At 48.3% G+C, this 22,982-nt stretch overlaps 1 protein-coding gene across 1 annotated transcript in view; it reads right to left on the bottom strand.

Moving 5' to 3' along the window:
- LOC8052466 (E3 SUMO-protein ligase PIAS2) overlaps positions 1-22,982 on the bottom strand; it is a 41,277-nt gene that overhangs the window by 6,966 nt on the left and 11,329 nt on the right. The window contains exons 3-11 of the mRNA XM_029988882.2: positions 17,183-17,532; positions 14,142-14,226; positions 13,757-14,033; positions 12,518-12,623; positions 12,365-12,438; positions 6,249-6,409; positions 5,543-5,697; positions 4,380-4,565; positions 110-401 (exon numbers count right to left, since the gene is read on the bottom strand). Coding sequence (XP_029844742.1) covers positions 110-401; positions 4,380-4,565; positions 5,543-5,697; positions 6,249-6,409; positions 12,365-12,438; positions 12,518-12,623; positions 13,757-14,033; positions 14,142-14,226; positions 17,183-17,532 — 1,686 coding nt within the window. The remainder of the gene's footprint in view (positions 1-109; positions 402-4,379; positions 4,566-5,542; positions 5,698-6,248; positions 6,410-12,364; positions 12,439-12,517; positions 12,624-13,756; positions 14,034-14,141; positions 14,227-17,182; positions 17,533-22,982) is intronic.

The following is a 22,982-nucleotide window of genomic DNA, read 5'->3' as shown; positions in this document are numbered from 1 at the left end:
CGTGGTTTCGCATTTAGTCGAGCACTTCCAAAGGCACATTAATCGTGTCAAAGGGTGAACGCACATTGCGCACGAAAAAGGTAGAGTGGTTAAGAGAGGCCGGACGTACCCGCTGCCCTGTGCCAGCCCGCTCCCTGGCATGGGCAGTCCCCTGGAACAGGGCCCAGAGGTGGAGGGTCCCAGCGTGGGGTTCTGATACTGAAGGCCGGCGCCCCCCGCCGAGGACGACGACGGGGTCGGGGTGGCGCCCCCCAGGGGAGGGCTCAGCAGGCTGGAGAAGGAGGCTGCAGAGGACGAAGAGGAGGACGACGAGGAGGAAGAGGAAGACGACGACGGGGACGGCAGGGAGATGAGGGGGGCCGAGGGGGACGGGGCGCCGCCCAGGGGGGTGCTCGGACCGCCTGCGGGGAAAAAGCGACGGTCACCAAAGTGTGCAAACGTCGAGACTGGTCCGCACGTTTGCTTCTGAGCGCGATTCAACGGGTTGCGACCGCTTACGACTAGGGTAGAGCACCTTGATGCCCCGATGCACAAGGCCCGTGCTTCGTGCGGTCATTGGAAGCAAACGGCGGCGGAGCACTTGCTCGTGGTACGCGCCTGGCGCGTCACGACAAAGATTGTCTTGGAAGAAACGCGAAACGTCAATTTTATTTAGGCGCTTTAGACCAGAGAACACGCCAACACCATTTGTCCAGCAGCCCTGGAACGCTTCCGAACCGCACATATTTTATGCAACGACCTTTCGCCTTGCACTTAAAATAATCCGGGCGACGTTATGACAACCGTTTCTCAGAGACGACGCGGTGCGTAGACCTCGTAAATACGGCAAGGCCTTCGGTCTAGAAAATCCGTGCACACCGGAAGCGTTCCCCGGCCACCGAGTCCCCTGTTTGGGCATCTCTAGTTAGAGAGGACGCGTCGCCCCACGACGACACGCATACGGTGAAAGTATGTAGTCACTGAAGTTGCCGACGAGTAACCTCATTAATCCACCACCAAAAACGGTCCCACACGACGCCCGCCGCGCCAGGCGGTCTACATTTGGGGGACCCTTTTCTCCACCTTTCCTTTTTAGTCTACGCCTGTGGCCACGGGTCATCCCACGTCGCAGTAGAGCCAGACTGACTGCCTGGAACACGTCGCCAACAGGTGTGTCGAGCAGGTCCTACCCGGCCTGCGTGTCCCAGACGGTCCCAAAGTAACAAAAAAAGTGAAAGCCGTTTACAACTCCCTGTAACACCGAATTAGAGCGCAGCTCTTGAGGAGGAAGAGGGAAGGGTACTGGGGGGGGGGGGGGGGGGGGGGGGGGGTGAAGCAACACCTCCTAGAGAAGAAGGCCAGAGCGCTCTGAGAGGTTACGTCACAATGGCGGAGGAAGGAAGTCCATGGCGCAACTACGTGAGAATACGCTATCGACGTGAAAAAAAAGTACCGCGGCGCGGTGGTGTTCATGCGCGTTTATCCGGCATTAATATACGTTTTAAAGGCGCAGTCTTGTACAATTTATTATATGTATAATATAAACGTAATATACAACGCGTTACCAAGGTTGAGAGTACCAAATTTATATTTATGAGTATCCCCGTAACCGCGGGACTACGTGCAGTTCCGCAGCATTCCACACTTTTCGAAAGGACCGGCTGCGATGCTGCCAATGCCACATGGCTCCGATTCTGGTAAATTTACGTTGTGTGTGAGCTGCTGACTGTCTGAAAAGGAACGCTGAGACATCTCAGAAGGGAAGGAAACCGAAAAGAAATCCGTCATTGTCGCAGGGAGCGCACACGAGCAAGAGATGGGTCGACAACGCCAAGCCTCTCGTCGCCGCTGCTTTCGTGTGTGGTACTTTTGAGACTTGTTTCCCGTCGTATTTCTGTCATCACCGTAGTCTAGGGTAGTTTTTTTGTGTTCGCTTGATACTACGGCATTTCCGTGGATTCGAGAAACAAGTCCTGCTTCGGTTTGAGTGACATGTGTGACAACTAGCCAACGAAGACTGGTCGATTAATCGATAGACCTCTCTCTCGACAGAGAGAGGCTTCTTGGAGTTTGTGTTCAAATGTGTACGTCACGGATATTGTGGGACGTATGGATACGATCGACAGGTGAGAAACAACCTATTTACGGGCTTTCTTGGTCATGTTGGACGCAAGTAAAATGCTGCAATCGTTTTTTTTTTTAATCGCATGATTGATTGCAACTTTGTTCTTTGTCATGATTCGTGTGCAGTTGCGTCGACATTTGTAAATATGCGCGCTAATCTAGTTTTCACTGGAAGGTGAAAAACAACTTTGTGTGATTATTGAAAGTGCGTTGTTCGTGCTTCTGTGTTTATTTATACTAAAGTTATTTTATTGCCTTTTCCGCGTTTATACTAGAATCTTAACTGTAATTATGATGTACAAAATAAGTTATGTTTTGATCTAAGGCAGCTCGAGCCCCATAGGGAGAAGTAAATTAGTAGACTAAGTAGTAAGTTTAGTACCCCTGCCACACGGAAAAGTTAATATATTTTCATTCAGTGATATATAGGATTTAATCACCTCGCGGTCTTGAGTGATTATACGAGCGCCGCAAGCGGATTTGTCGACCCCATAATGTCATTCGATGGAAATTACATTAATTTTGCCATGTGGCCGGGGTATGATGCAAGAATTCAGTGACTGCACGCGATAACGTCGCTTACATGATCGTGAGAAACACTTGCCTTGTCCGCGTTGACTACGTCTAGCTGATTTTTAACTGTTCTGTTTTGCTGTTTCCAAATCACTGCATGTCTCGCCATTTTGTCGAAGTATTTCTGTATAAAATATGCATTCCTACAATAATAATTGCATGACTCAATGTTTTCGACTTAAAACAATCACATTTTTCTATAGACGTCTTGTACGCTTACCTCGTGCCATTTCGTACCGATTATTTAGCGGTGTAATATTTTGCTCGTGTAATAAAATGATTTCTAGACCCGTTTCTATGTGCAGCTTTCATTTTAGCTAATATGACACGCGTATGTGACTAAAAACGCGTTACGACGGTCGATCTACGCGCGTTGCATTCGCCTCGACGCGCGCCCCCGATGGCCTTCCTTTGCGACGTCACGAGAACAGCGCTACGGCCTTGTCTTCTAGGAGGTGTTGGGTGAAGTGACCTTGGGGGGTCACGTGACGATGCCGATGATGTCATCAGTGACTATGACGATGCGCACTTCGATGACATCATCAGCGATGATGCCGATGACAATGCGGATGCCGATGACGTCATCAGTGATGATGACGATGACGATGCGGATGCCGGTGAGGTCATCAGTGACTATGACGCCATCGGGGAGGTCACGTGACCTCGGGGGGGGGGGGGGGGGGGGGGGGGTGTCACGTGACCTTGGGGTGACCTTGGTTTACTCCGACGCCACTCAAGCCGGGAACGGGTCCCCGAGAGCTGCGCTCTAAAAATTGCGTCGCGGGAGCCGGCGCGTCGCGCCGTCGAAACCTTGGCGGTAGCTTGTATAAGTGCCCGCAAAAAAGGCGAGCGGACACCAGGATCGCCATTCTCGCGGCGTCCCAACACTCATCTGCTTCGGTTTTTGTTCACTTTCCGGGCGCAGGGCGACCTAAACCAGAACGGGCATCCGCCGCTTCAACCAAAGCCGCTGCCAGGATCGCGGCGGGCGACTGCACGACATTTTTAACGACGTCGCCAGGTCGAAAGTTGAGGGACCACATTCGGGGATGTAATACGGACCGGTCGGACACGTGGTCCGGGCACCACACCTGCACCCCTAGAGGCCGGTTTGCGCACCTGAGACGGCTCGCGTACACGTGTTTAAAGCCGTCCATTGGGTAGCTACCAAACGGTAGACATTTCTGTATAGATGCAGAGAGCAAGTCGTCTGCTTCTTCCGCAGGAGTCATGGCGACGTCGGAACAACACGGAGCTCCAGTTGGCTTTGATTGGAAGGACAGTGGGTAGACTTCCTTCCACGCTACATGCCTCGAGGTCTACCCACCATTTTTTTTCAATCGGTCAGTAAGAGCTCAGTGTTCCGACATCATCGCAACCCCTGTGCGAAGAGCAGACGAACTTACGCTCTGCATACCGTTTTTTTCCCACATCAATGCCTTCCTAGGCCGGAAAATCTTGACCACATTAAAACAATTTCTCATAAACAATATGTGTATTTGACCTTGCAAATACAGTAAAAACTTCACTTTAGTGAAACCCAGTCGGCGCCAGCGTGCCGACACGTCTTTTCATCGCGAGAGATCTTGAGAACACGGTTGTGAGCAGACGCGAGCGGGCGATTGGGCCTCAACCGTTTCGGCGCGTACCTCCCGGGATGTCACAACCGCCCCCTGCACCGTAGGGGAAAGTGCCCCACTCACCCTGCGCAGAAGACAGGGACAGGCCGGCCGAGGAGGAAGGCACCAGCGGGGGAGGCGGCCCCACCCCGGGGGCCGGGCTGCCGGGGTCCCCTTCGTCGTCGCTGGAGTCTAGCGTCAGGTCGATGACCTCCACCCGAGGACGCTTGCTGCTGCGCCCGCTCGGCTGGCTTTCTGCTCCCCGCGTGGCTGCAAACGTCGCGGCGACTCAGGAAGGGTGCACAAATACGCGACAGGGTGCGTGGCAAAAGCGTCAATCCAGTTGTTGCGCTCAAAACCGATCGCGCCCGCTCAACACTGCAGATCGAGAGGCGCCATTGTTGCCGCCGCTTGCGATTGGTCGGCTAGTTTGGCTCGTTCGTAATTGAAAACTTTCCATTCAAGCCGTACGTAACCACATGTTAAAAAAAAAAAAAAATTTGAATTGCACTGCTTTGTACTTTGTTCAGCCTTAAAGAGTTAAAGAGAAGCTCAAAAGGCTCTTGAATTCAGTAAAAGTTGTAATATTAGAAATTATCTGTATTAGGTAAGTTTTATTTCAACCTTATTTGTAGGAGCATCGTGATAGCCGATAAAAATTTCGACATAGACCCACTCGTTGCAGCGCACCGACGGTAGGAAAGCGCGAAAGCGGAGAGAAAAAACTAGCAAGTGACACGGGCAGATGACCCTTGCTGGTCACTTAGCTTGCTCGGGAATGCTGTCAGTGACGTCCCGACGCTCCCAACAGATAGCAGGCGGCAGAGGATTGTCGCATGTACGGCGGCAATTGCTGCGCATATTTTTAAAAATAAATGCGGTTTACGTTTACTTCTGCCAAAGATAACTGCGATACGTGAAGTCACGGGACAAAAAGCTATAGAAGTTCGCTCCTAACTCATATTTCTTGAAGAGTGCTCCAGCCTACCTTTGAGCTGAAACTGCAGCAACTGCTACAAGCGAGAGATTTAGACTTCGAAACTTTCCTCCACAGAACGAGCGCTCGCACTAGAAAGGCACGTCTCGGAACCAGGAGTGTGGGCAAGCTTGCGCTTGTAGATGTGGCTCCAGTCACAGCTCAAGGGCGAAGGGGTATAAAAATTGCGCCCATCGACGAGTTCGGGCACATGCGACCTCGGAGGGCGGCACTTCGCCGCGTCGCAGTGCAGCGTGCCTGAGAAGCCCACCTGTGGAGGTGGTCGCCCTCGAAGTGGATGCCGAGGTGGGACTGTTGATCAGGTGGGTTTCCTTCTTTGCCACAAGGGGGGACCAGGAGCCGTCTTCGTGGAACTGCACCTCCTTGCAGTCCCCGGGCGCCTTCATCGTGATCTCCATGAACAGCCTGCAACGAGAGAACGGGCGGCTTTAGACCAATTTTACTTCAGAACCGTTTAACTATGCCTCCAATTAATTTATGCCATTTCTAATCCGCACATTTTTGGCAATTATATAAGATGCTGTCGTTCGACCCGAACATCCCTTTCGCCTGCCATCTTTATAAGCAAAGTCCCAGACAGCAGCAGGTCTCACCAAGCCAGCATTTCAAGCGAGTTGTTTGTAAAAATCTTGTGCGGGATTGCTCAAGATCGCTTACTTGGATACACCGAACGATTGTGAACTTGCGAGAATGCGCGACACTAGGTGTGGAGCAGGTGGTGGTACGACGCGCTTTTGGCGCAACTGAACTCCGCAAAGTGTAGGGCCGCAACCTTTTGGTATTGGTTCACTCCGCGATGTGAATGCAACTAAAGTAGACAAGCTTCATATCTGGCAACGTGATGGTAAGTAAATGGGCTCCGAAATTCTGGCCCACGGCTCTCGTACAACACTCGCGAACTCCACACGTTCTGCCACAACAAGTACTCGGAAGTCGACGGGGCCAGAAGGACTCACCCGTCGATGACGAGCGAGGTGAAGGTAGCCGGGCGGTCGCACACTGGGCAGATCCAGGTGGGTTTCTTTTCGTTCATCTGGAGGTACAGGGAGGCGTCGAAGCACTGGAGGTGCAGGCACGTCAGGGCGCGGCACGGGATTCCCATCCGCATCTTGCCCAGCTGAGGGAGAGCAGAGACCCAAGTATTCGTACAGGGCACTGGCAGACAAATCCGCCCGGCAGCCTTGCTCTTCAGAGCGTTTTCGGAGGACGTCGCGAAACAGCGAGGACAAAGTAGAAGACATCAAAAACAGCCGTGCAGTTACCACACATTTAACGAATAAAGGCTGAGTCCAAACGGACTGTCAACTGCAACCCAAACAGGGTAAAGAGTGTTCGCAAGAAGTGGGAGGCGTTAGCAAGACGGTGTTGCAGAGGCACAAGCCCAGGTTCGGAGGAGGTGAGCGTGCCAAAAGCTGCAGGAGTGTCTAGACGCCTGTGAGGAAGACCACCCATCTTCGGCACTAACTCGAACCACCCAAATTCCTGAACCGTGGCCACGTGAATTCGGCAGCCACGCAAGCAAAGCCTCCCAACAGAGAAAATACGACAGAACCTCTACGGTAGACTTGCGTAGTAAAGATACGAGTAATAGTGGGGCAAAGTTTGGGTACGCTCTTGCTGCTGATACAGTCAAACTCATTTATAACGAACCGCACGAAACGCCCAGTTTCGTTCGATGTACCCCATAATTCGTTACCGCAAAACCCGCTTACAAAGTTTTTACTATTTGTCCATTGTACGCAGAGGGCGCTGAACATACTCTTACACATAATGAAGGTGGCAACAATGTCCGATTTTTGTTTGTGCCACCTTCGACACGGTGATTGTTATTGTCCGACAAAGAATATCACTATGTGTGGAACCAGTGATGCTGGTTTCCTAGGGAGTATGTTTAGACCTCATCTTGCAGTGTTCCGCCAGCACGTGTTGGTTTTTATTTTTATTTGTATGTTTTCTAGGGGTGTGCGAATACTCAAATATACGAATTCAAATCGAATGAAAAGTTCCTGAATAATTCGATTCACAAATCGAATTCCTAGTATTCGGCCACTCGAATATTCAATATATTCGGCCAAAGACGCGCGGTCGGCGTGGAGCTGACAGAAAAGTTGTTTTTTCTCCCGATGTTACCACCGTGATGTTAGACACAGACCGTGCGAGAAACCCGTCTTGGTTCACGAAAATCTAACGCACAGGTTAGAAAAAAGAAAAATAACGAACGCCACAAACTTTTAAAAAGAAAAATTACGAACGCCAACAACTTTATAGCACGCAGATTTACTCATGATCGTGATACAATCTACCCTTTAATCACAACCGAAACATCCCGTTTGCAGCGCCGGAATACTGCACCATGCCTAATTCTTTCCACGAGTAAAGCCCCTCATTTCAAATTGAAGCGCCGATGTAGAGCACACTTGCTGCACTCACAGAAATCGGAGACTGCACAATCACAAAAAAAAACCACGTTAACCACTCCAATGAAATCAGCCGAGTTGTCGCCGTTGTTCTTTTGGAACCGCAAGCCGCAAAATCGGATTCGGAACCAAACGGAAAAATAGTGTGCCTTGATTTAAGAAGGTGTCCAACCGTTTGATAGCTGCGTTTGAATTACAAACTGCAAGAAGGTGACGAAAAGACGAAAGCGTCAATTGGACAGGCGTCGTCGCTCTTCCGTTTGTTCGCCGCCTCGTTTTCACACGACAATGCAACACATGCGCACGTATGACCAATCTGCGCAGGAGCCGTCTCCGTGGTTTGGTTTCAGTTTCGCTTGCTCCCTCTTTTAAATCTAGGCTTTCTAAAACAGAATAGATGGACGGAGGAATGGATGCATAGCGGTAGTTGGACGATGACTTGCGCCACCTAACCACAGGTTTTTTTTCTTGCTTCAGATCGTAATGTTTAAGCCTGTTTACTCAGATTAAACAGCTATCTGCTTATTTATATAAAATAAATTCCCGGGTGCCCTTTTTTTTTCTCCCTTAAAATTGAGACCAAATATAGCAAAAAGCACCTTTTCTGAAATATACAAAAAAAAAATGTTGCGGTGTTAGGTTGTGCTTTTAACAAGAAAAAAGGCACGCGTGGCTGTAACTTTGGGTTTTTTGCGACGTTTATGGTAGATAGATTATGTTTGGGCCATAAAATTGGACCTTTAGAACCCAATGTCCATCAACAGCTGTTTTTTGTTCTTTTTTTTACCAGAATTTATACATTTCAGCCTTTGCTTTGTACATTCTACCCCAGGTGCATACTCTGCACATATAATAGTCTCCTTCGCAGCACACTTTGAAAAATTTTTACAAATAAAATTGCTATTCGATATGATATTTGGCTTTTTATTTTTAATTTGATTCGGTGTTCGATTCGAAAACTACCATTCGCTATTCGCACACCCCTAATGTTTTCCTAAATAAGCCGTTAAGTTGAGAGTTAGGCTGCGCCGTGTCTAGATTGCCCTTCGTTTTGTAGGTGTTGTTTTGGCTTATTATTCCGTAACGATGTACGCTCCGTTTAAAAGCCAAAGAACGTGCCCCTACTTAGTCGCCGTCTCGAACCGTGAACTTCACCAGATTGCAGAACAAAACGGCAACTTGCAGGAGGCCTAGGGGAGCCAAGTTTACGATGCTGAGGCTCGGTTTGCAATGCGCCGACTGCGTGCGCACCCAAATTCTGTCCACTTTAAAACCCCTGGTAACGACGGAGTTTGTCGATTTAGTTCATTTAAGTACCTCTAAAGGCCCTGGTGGAGAATTACAGAGAGGGGGGCATTGTAAGAATCATTTAAATAATTTGAAATATCTATCAATAAAAAAAAGTAGAAAAAAGATTACCTCAAAGTGATTATCAAAAACTAAATTTCACAAGCGATAATTACAGGTACTAACGTGCGCGCACACACACACACGCACACATAATTACAAGTCGATAATTACGAGACAAATTTATTATAGTCACAGTCACCAATGCACACATCGGAAAGATGCGGAAACAAATAGTGATTGCTGCCGTCAAATCAGCGATAAACATGCTTACAAGAAGTGGGTCATCGTGAGTTATGCTGCAGCGACGTGAAGTGATTGCGATTTCTGGTCAGAGCTATTTCACTAGCCAACTCATTCCAGTCAGCCGTGGCCAGAACAAAGGGGGAAAATTTAAACAAGTTAGTCTTCGCGAAAGGAATAAATACTTTGTTGGTTGATCGTGGCAGGGGAAAGTGTGTGCAGACGGTGGGACGTAATATTGAGGAAATTCAGATGAGCCATGAAAAATCTCTCGGAAAAGGGACAACCTCGCGAGATACCTCCTCCAATTCAGCGCCAATAAATCGATGGAATCTTTAACCTGCGTAACCCTTACAGGTGAATACGTTTTTAGAATGAACAGAGTTGCCATCTGGTATAGATTCAAGACTGTCAATTAGATATTTTTGATGCAGGTTCCAAACAATAGATGCATATTCTAACGTAGCCCAAATGAGAGTAGTGTATGCAAGAAGTTTAGTTTCCACAGTTGTCATGAACAAATGCCTTGTTACGAAACCTAATGTTTGATTAGCATTCTTACTGATGCATTCTACATGAATGTTCGAGAATAGGTTTGTGGTTAGGTGAACGCCTAAATATTTATATGAGCTTACTTTTTCTAGGTTTGAGTCTATACTTTTGAAATCGTAATGAAGCGTTGAAGGACAGCAGGCAAATGTCGTAATTTTCGTTTTTGCTACATCTATTTGCATCTGCCATGTATTACACCATAAGCAATATAGTCACCTTGATCCTTTATTTCCCGGTATACCACGAGTTGTCTGCAAATAGACGAATTTTAGATGAAAGCTCCTTTGGTAGGTCATTTATATCGTACACTAAAAATAAAAGCGGGCCAAGAACTGATTCATAGAGAAATCCCGATTTAACATTTTTGGGGTCTGAGCTAATGCCGTTTACAATAACCGATCGTTTTCTATTGTCCACGAACCCTGAAATCTAGGTAAATACAGTTTCGTTAATTTTTAGACACTAATTTTTTTTTTAATAAGATAACTGTGAGGAGCACAATCAAATGCTTTTGAAACATAAAAAAAAAGTCAGTTTGTGAGGATGAGTGAATGCTGGCCTGCAAATCAGTTACCAGTTAAGGAAGTTGTGATTCACAGAAAAGGCCATGTTGAAAACCATGCTGGTTAGAAACAAATATATTGTTAGAAAGTGTTTTATTATGGATGAATAAATTATATGTTCTAAAATTTCACAAGGAACAGATGTCAGTAAAATAGGTCTATAACTTGATACACAACAGCGATTTCCATACTTATAATTGGAATTACATTTGCCGACTTCCAAATCGTTGAAATACTACCGGTATCAAGGGACTGCTGGAATAAGCTGGCAAGTAGAACAACCGTGACAATTATTTGTTCATTTCAGCAGCTCTGAACACACCCTGTCAGACCCCGGGCTTGATTTAGCCGATAAACGGTCCATGGCACTGATAACTCCGTCAATACTAATAATGATATCGTCCCTTTCTATATTCACGAGTGTGTTGATACTGTGCTTCTCTGAAAAAGGCAGCTCATTAGAAAACACTTTACCAAAAACACTTCCAGCCTTTCCACTCAGGTGAGGAAAGAAGATCAGCGAAGCTGTGCTATGATGGGAATGAGGTGCAGTCGCCGACAGTTTTTTCGGACTCTGATAATTCGGACTTGTTCGATATTTCGGACCTAAAGGCGGAACCGCAACTTACCCCATAGAAATAATGCATAGTCACGACCAATGTTTTGGACAGCTTGAAATCCGAAAGTTTGATTATTCGGACAAAACGTCGCGAGCGATCAGCGGAAAACACCATAGAGAAACGGCCATTTTGAATTCTATGTTGGCTGCAAAGGGATTGGCTTGGTTTGGCAGCGTTACGTGACTATTCCGAGTCCTACCGCTAGGTGACGCCATGCCAGCCCTTTTTTCCATTTAGCTGCACGTCATCATCATCATCATTATTGTCATTTTGCTTTGTTTTTCCGTTCCTTCGCGTCGCCAGTCGCTATTTTGAGCTCGTGGATTTGCGCTTCTTATCCCGTTCGGACAGCACTGGCTTGGACGTCATGACCCCATCTGTTGTTCTGCTGCCGCGATGTGTCGTTAAGAAGCGCAGAAAGTACTTGACCATAACGCTAGAAAAGAAGGCAGCGATTCTCAAGCTAACAGAAAGTTGCCGAACGCAAATGAAGGCATAACCTTAAACAAGGCACTATTGACGGCTTTTTTAAGCCCACTTGGAAGTAATAAAGGCAAGTTTTCCAATCTGCTGATTTTTCGGACTGTTCTATTATTCTATCGTTTTTTTTCGGTCCCTGCGAAGTCCGAATAATCGGTCGGCGACTGTAATGACCGGCCGCAACTCAGCAAGCAAGAGTGCAAAGGCTGGAGAGGTTGCCGCGACCTAAGAGAGACGGCGGCAACCAGACGACCGGCAAACACAACACTTTGGACAGCTACCGCCATCTATGAGCAACGGCAGCAACCAGACAACCGGCAAGCTGACTGTCTGGTTGCCACCGTTGCTCATAGATGGCTGTAGCTGTCCAGAGTGTTGTGTCGACATTTCTTTGCTGACGGACACGATCCTGGGGAAACTAGCCCTTAACAGCTCTGCTGTAAAAATGCGTTGGGCGCTTGGCTGAAAAGTGCAGTGGTTGTTAAGAAATCTGAAACCCGGGAGGGTGCTACAGCGCGACTACTAAACGTAACGAAGTGGGGGCTTCATGCTGGGCAAGGAAAAACCTCCGCCCGCAAGCAAGGTAGCCGAACGCCAGAGCTCGCACGTTTGCCGGTGATCGGAGACGCTGGGAATTCGATATATCCATTGTGTAGTTTGTTACGCAAGATATGTTTTGCACGCACACTGATAAAACATTTTTGCACGTATGATACAGGGGTTTATTCTCCGTACCAGAGTTTGACTGTTAGTATAGGCGTCCGAGGCCTTGGTGCAGCGAAGATCTTTAGTGAACTAGCCACCTTAACTATAGACCGGGCACGCATGGACAGCCATAATGCAAACTCACGGGGCAGATGAGAGAACCTCGTAGGCTGGTGGTTGCTATCTCTGAATCCGGGTCGTGTTGCAGCTTCTCTTTGACTGCGGACACAAGAACGAATTATCAGAATACGGAGACGTCCTGGCAGGCTTCGTAAGGGACAAGGCCCGTTCGACTCACTCATCGCCCTCGTGTGATCGGGGTTCCGCATGCCCGTGGCCTTGAGCCGCTGAAGCAGTGTGGACGCCGTCAACTTGCGCACCAGGTACACGCCGATGGCATATGCCTGCATCCCGAGGAGCGACGCCGCATACGCTGTTTACACTTTACACTGACAGTGAACCCAATGCCGTTTCGGCAAGACTTTGGCTTAAAGTTTTCATAAAGTCGGATTTATCCGATAAACTGAGAATTTCCATGCACTTAGCAAAAATAAATAAAAAAGAGACAGTATTTTACATTAAGTTTGGACAGCACACAGGGTCAATGGTATTGAGAAAACGTCTGCCCAGTTACAAATCTCAAACCATTGACAAAAGGAATCTTGCCGCTCATCTCGTCAGGGTTCACAGGACATTTCTTTCAGGACACAACAAAAGCAACTGTTCCTGTTTCCAGTTTGGCTCATACCGTTTAAGCTTCGTAGAGGAAGAGGGGTTGTGTTTTTGTAACAGTGAAAGCCGTGAGACATAGATCTCGAAGAAGGGGGTTAGAGGTGGCAGGCAGTCAAAGCTTCTAATTACGCCCTTTACCATTCCACTCAGCGCAGCCACTGCCCCTTGGGGTAGGTTGATGGATATGATAGGATCAATACTAGCTCCTAGCAACTACGCCCAGGAGTTCATGGATTTTTAAAGATTCAACATTTATCGAAGAACACACATTAACTGAGACAAGCTCGTTCTTTTGAATCTATAGCATATGTTAAACCCGGTTATTATTATTCTTTCTGTTTATAAAAAAAAAACATTGCAAAATTAAGCTTTGAATTTAGGTAAATCGGGAATCAAAGAAAAATAAACTGAACTTTCGTCACAAAATAAACTCCGCAAAACACCCTCCAAATTTTGCGGAAAATTAAACTAGGAAAACACAGAATCCAAGTTACAAGTAAACCAATTGAAATAGCTTTGCTAGTCACGCCGAGAACAACATCCTGAGAGATGTTCTAGTCCTAGACACTCGGCTACATACAGCCGGTGACAGGTTAGGAGTTGGGGGAAGCTCCTGCCACCTCTTTTCACCTTTGCAGAGTGAACGCTGGATAAGAGGTCACCTCCTCCAGCATTTGCACCACCAAACTGGGAAGAGGTGGGAGAACGCTTCACCCAAACTCCTAACACTCGTCCCCGACCACGGTGCCACGCCCGACCTTGCGTCCTTCCGTCCGCGGTTTGTCCGCCGCGGAGCACGACTCACCCTGCCGTACTCCGAGAGCCACGTGACCGACACGTGGTTGGAGACTGTGGGCGAGAGGCGACACATGGAGACGATGTTGATCGGCCGGCTGGGCCGCTTGGGCTCCACCCCCGGCTTGTTGGTGGGGATGGGGTTGGGCAGGGGGCACACCTTCGAGTTGACCTTCACGCACATGCTGGGCGGGAAGTTGTCGTCCTGCTCGCAGCTCGTCTCCAGCAGGCACAGCCGCAGCTGCACCTGCACCGAGAACTCCGGCTTCGCCCCGGGGCTGTAGTCCCTGCGGCAGCCGGAAGAACCCGTCGGGACGGGGAAAACGCTCAAACGTGCAGACTAAAAATCCGGCTCGCCAAATGCGACGCGGAGAAGCCCCCTCCCACCGACTCACCGTGACGTGGCGATGTCGTGCACCTGCTGCGGCGTGAAGTGGAAGACGAAACTGTTCTCCTGGAACCTCGTGTTACTGTTGGGCACTGCAAGGGAACACAAAATGGCCCCCGCTCAGTGGACGGTTCCGCAGTTCTTCCGGGCAGCTGCGGATATCCCCCGAGTTTGAGACGCCTTGCGACACTCTTGCGGAGGCGGGCGGCTACGAAGCGGTGCCAAACAAGTGGAAAGAGCTCGTCGGCATCTTATAGCTTACACCATCTACGGGTGCGCTCATTGAACAAGCTCTGTGGACCCTCCCAACCTTTTTGCGGGTTTGTCCAAACTCCCCACCCCAACTCCACTAGTTTTCTCCGCTGGAAAATGGCGAGCAGAGAGGAAAAACACAAACTTACATTTACAAAGCGTTAGAGCCGAACCCTCTCAAGCCTCTGCCATTGAATGGCAGCATTTCCGAGAAAGAATGAATGGTAAAAAAAAGCAAGTACGGGAACAAAGAAACATCGGCGTGGAGTGGCACGCCTGCACTGTCGACCAAAGTAGGAAGGACTTCTGCCAAGCTCACTTGGACCACAAACTCCGATCAGAGTTGGTGTTGCCAGGTTAAGGGCAGAATGCAAGATGGCAAAACTCGCGCACACCGCGACTTTTCGCAGTTTCTGGCTAGTACGGCGTTACAAAAAAAACAGCCTACCGCTTATGCCACGGCAGAACGCGAGAGCTTCGTCATCTGCACAGTGCTGCCCAGACCTGCTTTTTTGAGCAAGGAGGAGCCAAGTACAAAAAGGAAAAGAAAGACCACTGGGAAAGAGCAACGTTTTCAAAGGCCCGCTACCACTATGGGCACGCGCTTCAGAGCATGCATTGAAATGGCAGTCCGAGCTACCACTACCAAAAGCGCGGCCTGAAAACACAATCTATTAAAGGGATACTTCAACGAAATTTGAAATATTCCCGTTGTGTTCAAAAATAGGTTGAATATGATCCACAATATCTGTAAACGACAATGGCACGTTTGTATTTTGAGCCGGGTGGCTGTATTTTTTGTTATAAACGGCCCACTCTGGCAAGCGCTCGGAGAAGGTTCAGAGGAGACCACGTGACATTCAACGCAATCGTGACGTAGGTCGTCTCAAGATGAGCAAAGCTACGGCAAGGCTAACGTCGAGAGGACGGCCTAGTCGTTCCAGCCACCAAAGCGGCTGCTTTTGTACGAATTTTGAGTGACGGGTTAATCTTCTATAATCTTGTAGGGGGACAATAGCGACTTCTGCGACACACAAAAGGCATTCCCGGGAAGAGGGGAGTTCCTTCTGCCCCTCTTCTCTCGTCGTGGCCGAAGACGAGACAACCTCCGTCACTAGCTGTCAAGGTTCCTAGACGGGCATTACAAGCGAGGCGTTAGCGACATCCACCAGGGGCTCTTTGCTAATCGTTTAATTCGTTTTAAAATTCCTTTTCGTGACTTTTTTAACAAGATATTGGTAATGTTCAATGTGATGCTGCTTTTCTGAACACATATAGACCAAAAAATGAGCGCCGAAATTTCGTTGTAGTATCCCTTTAAAACTCTCTATTATGACCCCACTGCTCGCACTGCAGCTTGTTTATCAGCGTTCTGACCAGCTGATGTCACAATTGTGCTGGCTGTATCATAATTTTTTTTTACTTTAAAATATTGGACGTAGTAGTGCTGCCCAAGCAGGGGAAGATTACAACAAAGGCGAGAGCAGAAAGTTTTCAAACGTGTCATCATTTAGGCATCCAACAAGCAATGACGGCAAGTGGTTTTACTATTCAGCAGTATCAGGAAAAAACTATTTTTGAAATACCTTAGTTTTGGCCAAGTATGGGCATATAACTTTGGAGTGATTTGATCTTGATGATGTATGTTGTGTAGTACGCAGATATGCATGACTCGGCGGGCAAGATATGCTGTGCCAGAGTGGGTAAAAAAAGCCACCATACCCCGCATTCCCGAACCCCTTGACCCTTTGATGCCCAAAACTTTACTTGAAATACTGGAGAACTGGAGAATACTGGAAACCCTGATGTGGTTTTAGAACACAGATAATGACAGAAATCTTGTCTTAGTAATTATGTTTTCAAAATGTCACCCATGAGCAACATTCGGCATTTGCAGCATTAGTTTACGTCCAATGACAAAGCAATTGCGACCCAAGGGAAGGCACAGGTGCACTTCGAATTTTGCACAGTAGACACACTTGTAAATAAATTTGCAATATTTGCGCCTGTTTTTCTCCTCCGAGTTTCGAGGTCAGTGGTGCACGCCATCATACTTCACATCCACTGTCACTTTTGGCTTTAAAGCAGAAGTGATCCGCTTTGAAGATGCTATTTGATTCTTCACTGCTAAGTGCAGGCATCCTCGCCCTCGCGATAGAGGGCGCTGAATTTATTGAGGCGCACATGGCGCGAGCGAAATTAAATCCTTCTCGAGTCGCTGCTCCCGGACAATACTGGGAATCAAAAGATTAATTGGGGAGCATGTCTTTAGATACGCTTCTGTCCAAAAGTCCGAAGCGTATCTAAAGGAAAGAAAAATTTTAGAGGAGGAATTATAGGTGCTGCCATATATTGAACACAATATTAAACGTGTTTAGATTGAGTTTCATTTGCTGGGCGTGTCATATTTGAAATGGACGCTCAGAAGTGGCACAAAGTGTCGTTCGAGTGAAACGGCACGACTCGGACAATTGGTGCATCCATGCTTGGTCGCAGCGAAAGCATCGTCACTCGACGATCATCACATCGCGCCAACGGCGAGTCCGTTTGCATCCTCTACATTGCCATGGGAAGATTGTGCTTCCTTTCTTGAGGAAAGCGCGCTCGAAACGAGACGCAATGTGTCACTCGTTCCTATGGACGTAAATAAAAACCCCAATTCGAATTTTTAGTGGAAAGACATTGTTCTTTAATACCTTTGAATAAAACACCTTCCATTTGCAATTGCAACCCCCCCCCCCCAACAAAACCAAAAAAAAAACTCCCCACTCAAGATGTCAAGTTGGCAGCACTCACTGAGGCTTGCCGGCCGGTGCAGCTCCGCCAGCACATCGAAGAAGGGCAGCTGCTTGAAGCGCACGTCTGGGTGGACGGGGTACGAGGGTGCGGGGGGGGCCTGGGCCCCTCCCGTCGCCTGTGGCAGCATGGGCGGGGGGTGCAGCTTCGACGGGTAGTCGCCCCCGTGCACCCCCCCATGGTGGGCCCCCCCCAGCAGGGCCCCGGCCCGGGTGAGAGAGGCGTACGCCGGCCCCTTCAGGCTCTGTCCCCCGCACAGCCGGGGGTCCGACACCTCGGCACCGCCGCCCGAGGCCCCGTGCGAGGACGGGTGAGGCGGGTGGGCCACCGTCGTGGACGGGAAGCGGCGCCTGCGACATCGAGTCGACATTCTCACGGATGGGAAATGGTAGACAAATCTACCGGGTCAGGTCAAGTAAGTTGAACCTTAAGGGAAAGGTGAAGCGGTTTTAAATACCAGAAAAAAAAACACCAGAACCAAGTTAATAGACCTCAGCCATCCAGAATATTGTATTGGTTTGCTCATTTTATGCGCAGATTAAGCGAAAAAGAGCCCCAAAGTAGCGCCGACGCCACGCCCCTCCGAAGCAGGAGGAAAGGGGAGGAGGAAGCCCGTCGGCCGATGTCACAAAAGGTCCAGCAGGGGGACCCCGCTGCGGATGGCCGCGCTTCCCTCGTAGGCAGCTCTACTGACCTTTCGAGCTGTCGTCGTTCTGCCAATGCATAGCGCTTGCTTTAATTCATTGACCGATCGTCCTATTGACGCAATCGCCCGACTTGTTGATTGTTCTCTCGTTTGTTCACGGGTTTCGGGAATTCTTGCGGCACCGAAGCAACTGACTCGCGCTGTTGCACGATGCCGTACACGTGTCTAGCCGTCTGCTTGCACGAACAACGCTTGTTGCAGTTGCTCTTCCTGCTTACCGCCCTTTTCACTCCGACACAGAGATTTCAAAGGGATGGGTTCCCGCTAAGCAAACAGACAAGTTTGAGCAGGTACACCGTTTTTTGTTTAGAATGTGTTCCGTAAGGCGCATATGAAAACAATGTGTATATATGTTTGGATCTGAAGAAGGCTCACCTGAAGCCGACGCTCTGCTGATCATCGCTGAAGGTAAGAAGACAATTCAGCGCATTAAAAAACACACGCAAAGAGAAGACAAAACTAGGTAGGAATTATAGGTCAACTGTTCTAGAAAAAAGCTATTATGTTATTAGCTGTGTGTAATGAACTGGAAAAGCTGCTATCATGTTGCCACATAGAGGCCCTCCACTGGTTCTTCCGTGTTAACCGTCTTATTTAGCGTTTTAGTTTTGGTTTCCTTTTATATTGTTGAAGTGACCATATTTTTTGGACCAACTCCGCTAGATAAGATTGTTTTCTTTTGTTTTTTTTATCTACTCCGCTACCCAGTAACTTGGGAGAGGAGGGCTTGTTGTAATAACTGGGCATGCAATTCATCATGTGCCTTTCATGGTGCAACTTGTTTTAGCATGGACTTTTTTTTACAGTTGTGGATACTATTTGAGATCACATTTTTTTAGACAAAACATAAATTTTGTTAAATTTCCCTTCCATAGGTACATGATCTCTTCAGGAGCGCTTTCTGAAAATACAAAGCACAAGACATCCTGTTGTGAATGGAGTCCTATTTTCACAAGTTACGGAGTGCTTTTCATATAAACTTTGTGTGTCATGCCATGGTTCTTTGTGCCGTAGAAATGTGATCGAAAGACGTTAATGCTTGGTGGTGGTCTGATGCAGTCGACAAATTTTTGGGAGAAGTATGTAAATGTGGAGGCACAGGAAGCTTTCACAAATTCAACACCAAATTGAGGACTGCCGGACACACATTTCCGCTTTCCTAAAGCTGTAATTGTGTAATAATTGGTGGTAAACAAATAAACCGCAGCAGAGGGTACCGCTATCACAAGGATGAACCATCTGCACAGTTATTCGCATAGTATGCAAGGACATTGCAGTGGCAGAACGGCGACCCTGTCCCAACTCAGGGGATGCTCTCCCGTTGCCCGAAGCTGGTTATACTATCCCTTCAAACCACCTCAGCCTTAGTGAAGAATGCAGCCTGCATGCTCACATGTCTAGCAGCTGCCGGTTACGGTCGTTGGAAGACCCCATTACGGTCGTCTTCCAACGACCGTAATGGAAAGGGTCACGTTAGTCCCGCCTGTCAATGGCATTCGGTTTATTGTGAACATTTTATGTTACAGTAAGTAGCAGTAAGTACGTTCCTGGACGTATGAAGACGGTTATGTCGAGTCGGTGCAAGCAGTTCTTCGTGCCTGCCCGTATTTCTTCAGGGGGGTTGTTTTTCTGCTTTGCCAATGACTGGAATGCATACTTTGTCACACCAAGGGTCCTCTGGAAAAATTCCCCTTTCGGATCCACCAAAGGATTTCGAAAAATCAGAAGCAGGACCTGATTTACAAGAGCAGAAGCCTCGGCGCTTGACTTTTTCCGCAAGCAATAGAGCAAGCAAGAATCGAGATGACCCTCCTACGAGGTAGTGGCACGTCACGCATTACTAGCCAATGCTGTGCCGCCGCGACGATCGCTTCCGTTTTTTTCGCTTTTTTGCGGTTCGTGATTATTTTGGGTCAAACGGTTGTGATATTTGGATTCAGCAGGCACAGACACACCAAAATATTTTTTTTAATCTTTTCATCTTTTTACACTTTTTTTGGGGGGTGGGGGGGGTCTTCCTTTCTTGCCCCCCCTTCCCCTTCCCCTTCCTCTTCCCCCCCCCCTCCCCCCTCCCAAAAATTTTTATTTTCCCCTTGAGTTTTGCGATACGACAGTTACGTCACTAAGGCCCGCTTCAGACGGGGCAACTTTTCCAGCAATTTTGAGGTTGCTGGCGGGTTGTTCCCTAGCTTTCCCTAGATCAACACGAATTGCTGAGATCGGGTCCGGCTCGAAACGGACGAGCAACTCGAACAATTGGGAGCCGTTTCAAGCGGCAGCAGCCAATCAGGGACACTATATTTTCACGTGACACCCCCGTGGTAGTGATGATGACAGCTAAAAACTTGGTTCTGGTTTGAAATTGATCGTTTTTGGAAATAAACCTTTTCAGAAAGATGAGTTAGTGTTTTTAACGCCATTCAAAGAAAAACATGTTTTTAGCACGTAGCTGGGCGTCTAAATAGTGCAAGAAAATTCGAAGTGAATGATGATGATAGCAAGTCGTAGCGATTTGGTTGCTGCGTGTGAACGCGGACGGCCCGTGTTGCTGGTGTTGCGACGTGAAGTTGCTGGGTGAAATTGCTCCGCCTGAAGCGGGCCTAAATATCAACTTTTCCCACACTTTCCCAACAAGAAAGTATAGGGAGTATCCACTGGCGGTCATAGCTGAGCTCGCTGCTGCTTTCTTACCACTGGGGAAGAGAGAGGGGGGAAAGATGCTTTTGCATGAATTTTGAGTGGCAAGTTAATTTTCTGTAATCAATAGCGACGTTTGGGGAAGCCCGAGACCTACCAAGGTTAGTCCCGGTGATGAGAGAATTGCTCCTTCCCCTCTTCTCTTCCGTTTGCCCGAGAGCCGACGGAAAACTCTTCCCGGGCATACGCTGCGAGCAGTTACCTCAAATATGACGTCCAGTGAATACCCCCCCATAGTCTACAAATATGACGAAACACCCTTGCTTCCCGATCCTTCCTGCAACTGTAAAGTGACAAAACGTGCCGAGCTCTAGAGGCACATCTTTCATCCGAGCGAGACCTCTCGTACGGGCAAGTCGGTGAGTGGTCCTATTGCGCATTTTAACAATACTTCAGCACCATCTCGGATTCTTTATGTTGAGGCTTTATTTACATTTTGTAAAATTTAGGAGAGGTCCGGAAGTCCCCACAAGCCCCGTAGCGCCGGTCTCCTCGAGATTCTTTTCTTTACTCTCCCCGCCAGCTTCGTTGCACGGACAAGGAACGAATCTGAGCGAGCAGTCGGCGAAACCCGCTTGTAGCCTCGGTGATGCCTGCTCCTGGAATGCGGCGAGCCGAGGAGAGGCCTCGGTGGCCCCGGTACCGGATTTTCTAGATCGGCCAGAGCGAGGCAGCGCGGGCCAGATTCGATGGATGCGAGCACTGCGCCATCGCACGAAGCGAGCGGGGACCAGAGTTCAGTCGTACGACGAAGCAGCAATCGCGCCCAATCTGTGCCGCGCTCAGACCCCTGGTGGACGACGTAAAAGACCTAGCACTACGGCCTTGTCACGTAACTCGGTGACAGATTAAAGGGACAGTGCAAAGAAATTCCAGTGCCATTTTTATTGTCCAAATGTCAACCGTGGTCTGGCCACAGCAAGAAGACACTTTTTTTGCTAAAGAAAACACCAAAAAATTATTCAAAACAATTAAACCGAATGTTGTTATGCTACTCTGAACCTTAAAGCAGCGCCACTCTGCAAAAATATGGCGGCAAGTGGCATGTGCGCGAGCCCAATCGAACTCGATAGAACCGAACTTACTTTCTTTTCCACAACTAGTCTGTAACTAGGTTGTAACGCGTTAAATGCCACCAAGTGGCGAAGCTCACAACCACACCGTGAAGGAAAACAATGTCACGAACGCGATGCGTCTCGGGAGCACCCAAGACACAATGCAACCTGGCCGTTTTAGTTGCCTTTCCCCGCTCTATGCAGAGGTCAATAGGCATGGGAAAGAAGGGAAATCTAGTTAAGCAAAGCTCGAGAGGGCTGGCGCGCAGCTTGCAGTCGCCTCTGCGGAACGGAGCAGCTTTTAAAGGGACCATGAAATGATTTTAAAATCGAATTTCATCCACCGCACGTCGTAAAAGGTGTGAAAAGGAACACAAAAACACAAGACTAGGGAGCCAAAAAAAATTATTTGCTATAGAACTTTTAAAAGAAAACTGGACTCTTTTGCGACTTCTTTCCTTCGAAAGCTCTGCCTTTTCACTACGATGCATACGCAGAAACGGTGCACGTCAGCCGAATCCACATCGCCTATTGGGTAAGAGCCTACCTCACCAGCACCGCGATCGTAAACAATAAATAGCCGGCGAATGTTTCCTAAAAGTTTTGTTAAATAATATTCAGATCCACATTTTGTAGCATAATTAGAGATGTGTGGCGAAAATTGCCAAATTTGATAATGCTGAGAGCCAAGCGCCATCTATCGTGTGGTAAACGAAGCAACTACTGCGCGTGAGCAGTAGGGCAGGGCCAAGTTCAGAACGGTAATTTCCTTTGGTTTCCTTCCTCTCAAAACTCTGACTGACTGAACGTTTATTTTTCTACGTGTTCATCTCGCGCGTGCCGACTTCAAGCAGCAAGAAAGAAATGTACTTAAAACAAACCACGACGAACAAGAACGCTGGATCCACAAACACCCGAGAAGAGCGACAACAGCCGCGAATCGCGCTCCGACGAAGCTCTCAGAATAAGGCCTAGCAGGCACTCCGACTCGGCGCAGCGTTGCTTCGTCGCAAGACCGTCTGCCTACGACCGGCTGGCGTACTGAATGGAATATGCCCGCGCTACCCTTGTGGACCCTTCCGTATTATAGTTTGATCGCTGACCTCAATTTTAGGTTAAGAGGTGAGGTCAATTTCTTCCCCTTGTTTTCCGAGGCAGTGTTGACGAACACTCGTCGAAAAGGGACCCTCGTCGATCCTCTCCTTGTTTTGTGTGATATAGAGCTGAAATAAACGCTGTATGGATTACCTTCGTAGCACGGTATGTACACTTTGTTATTGGTATGCCATTTTTATTCTGACAGACTGCACGTCACTGTCGAGCTGTAACAGTTCGTGGGAGG

The sequence above is a fragment of the Ixodes scapularis genome, unplaced genomic scaffold (genome assembly GCF_016920785.2).
Source record: "Ixodes scapularis isolate PalLabHiFi unplaced genomic scaffold, ASM1692078v2 PGA_scaffold11__112_contigs__length_91849675, whole genome shotgun sequence".
Lineage (NCBI taxonomy): Eukaryota > Metazoa > Arthropoda > Arachnida > Ixodida > Ixodidae > Ixodes > Ixodes scapularis.
The sequence above is the reverse complement of the archived record's forward strand: the minus strand, read 5'-3'. Positions and strand labels throughout refer to the sequence as shown.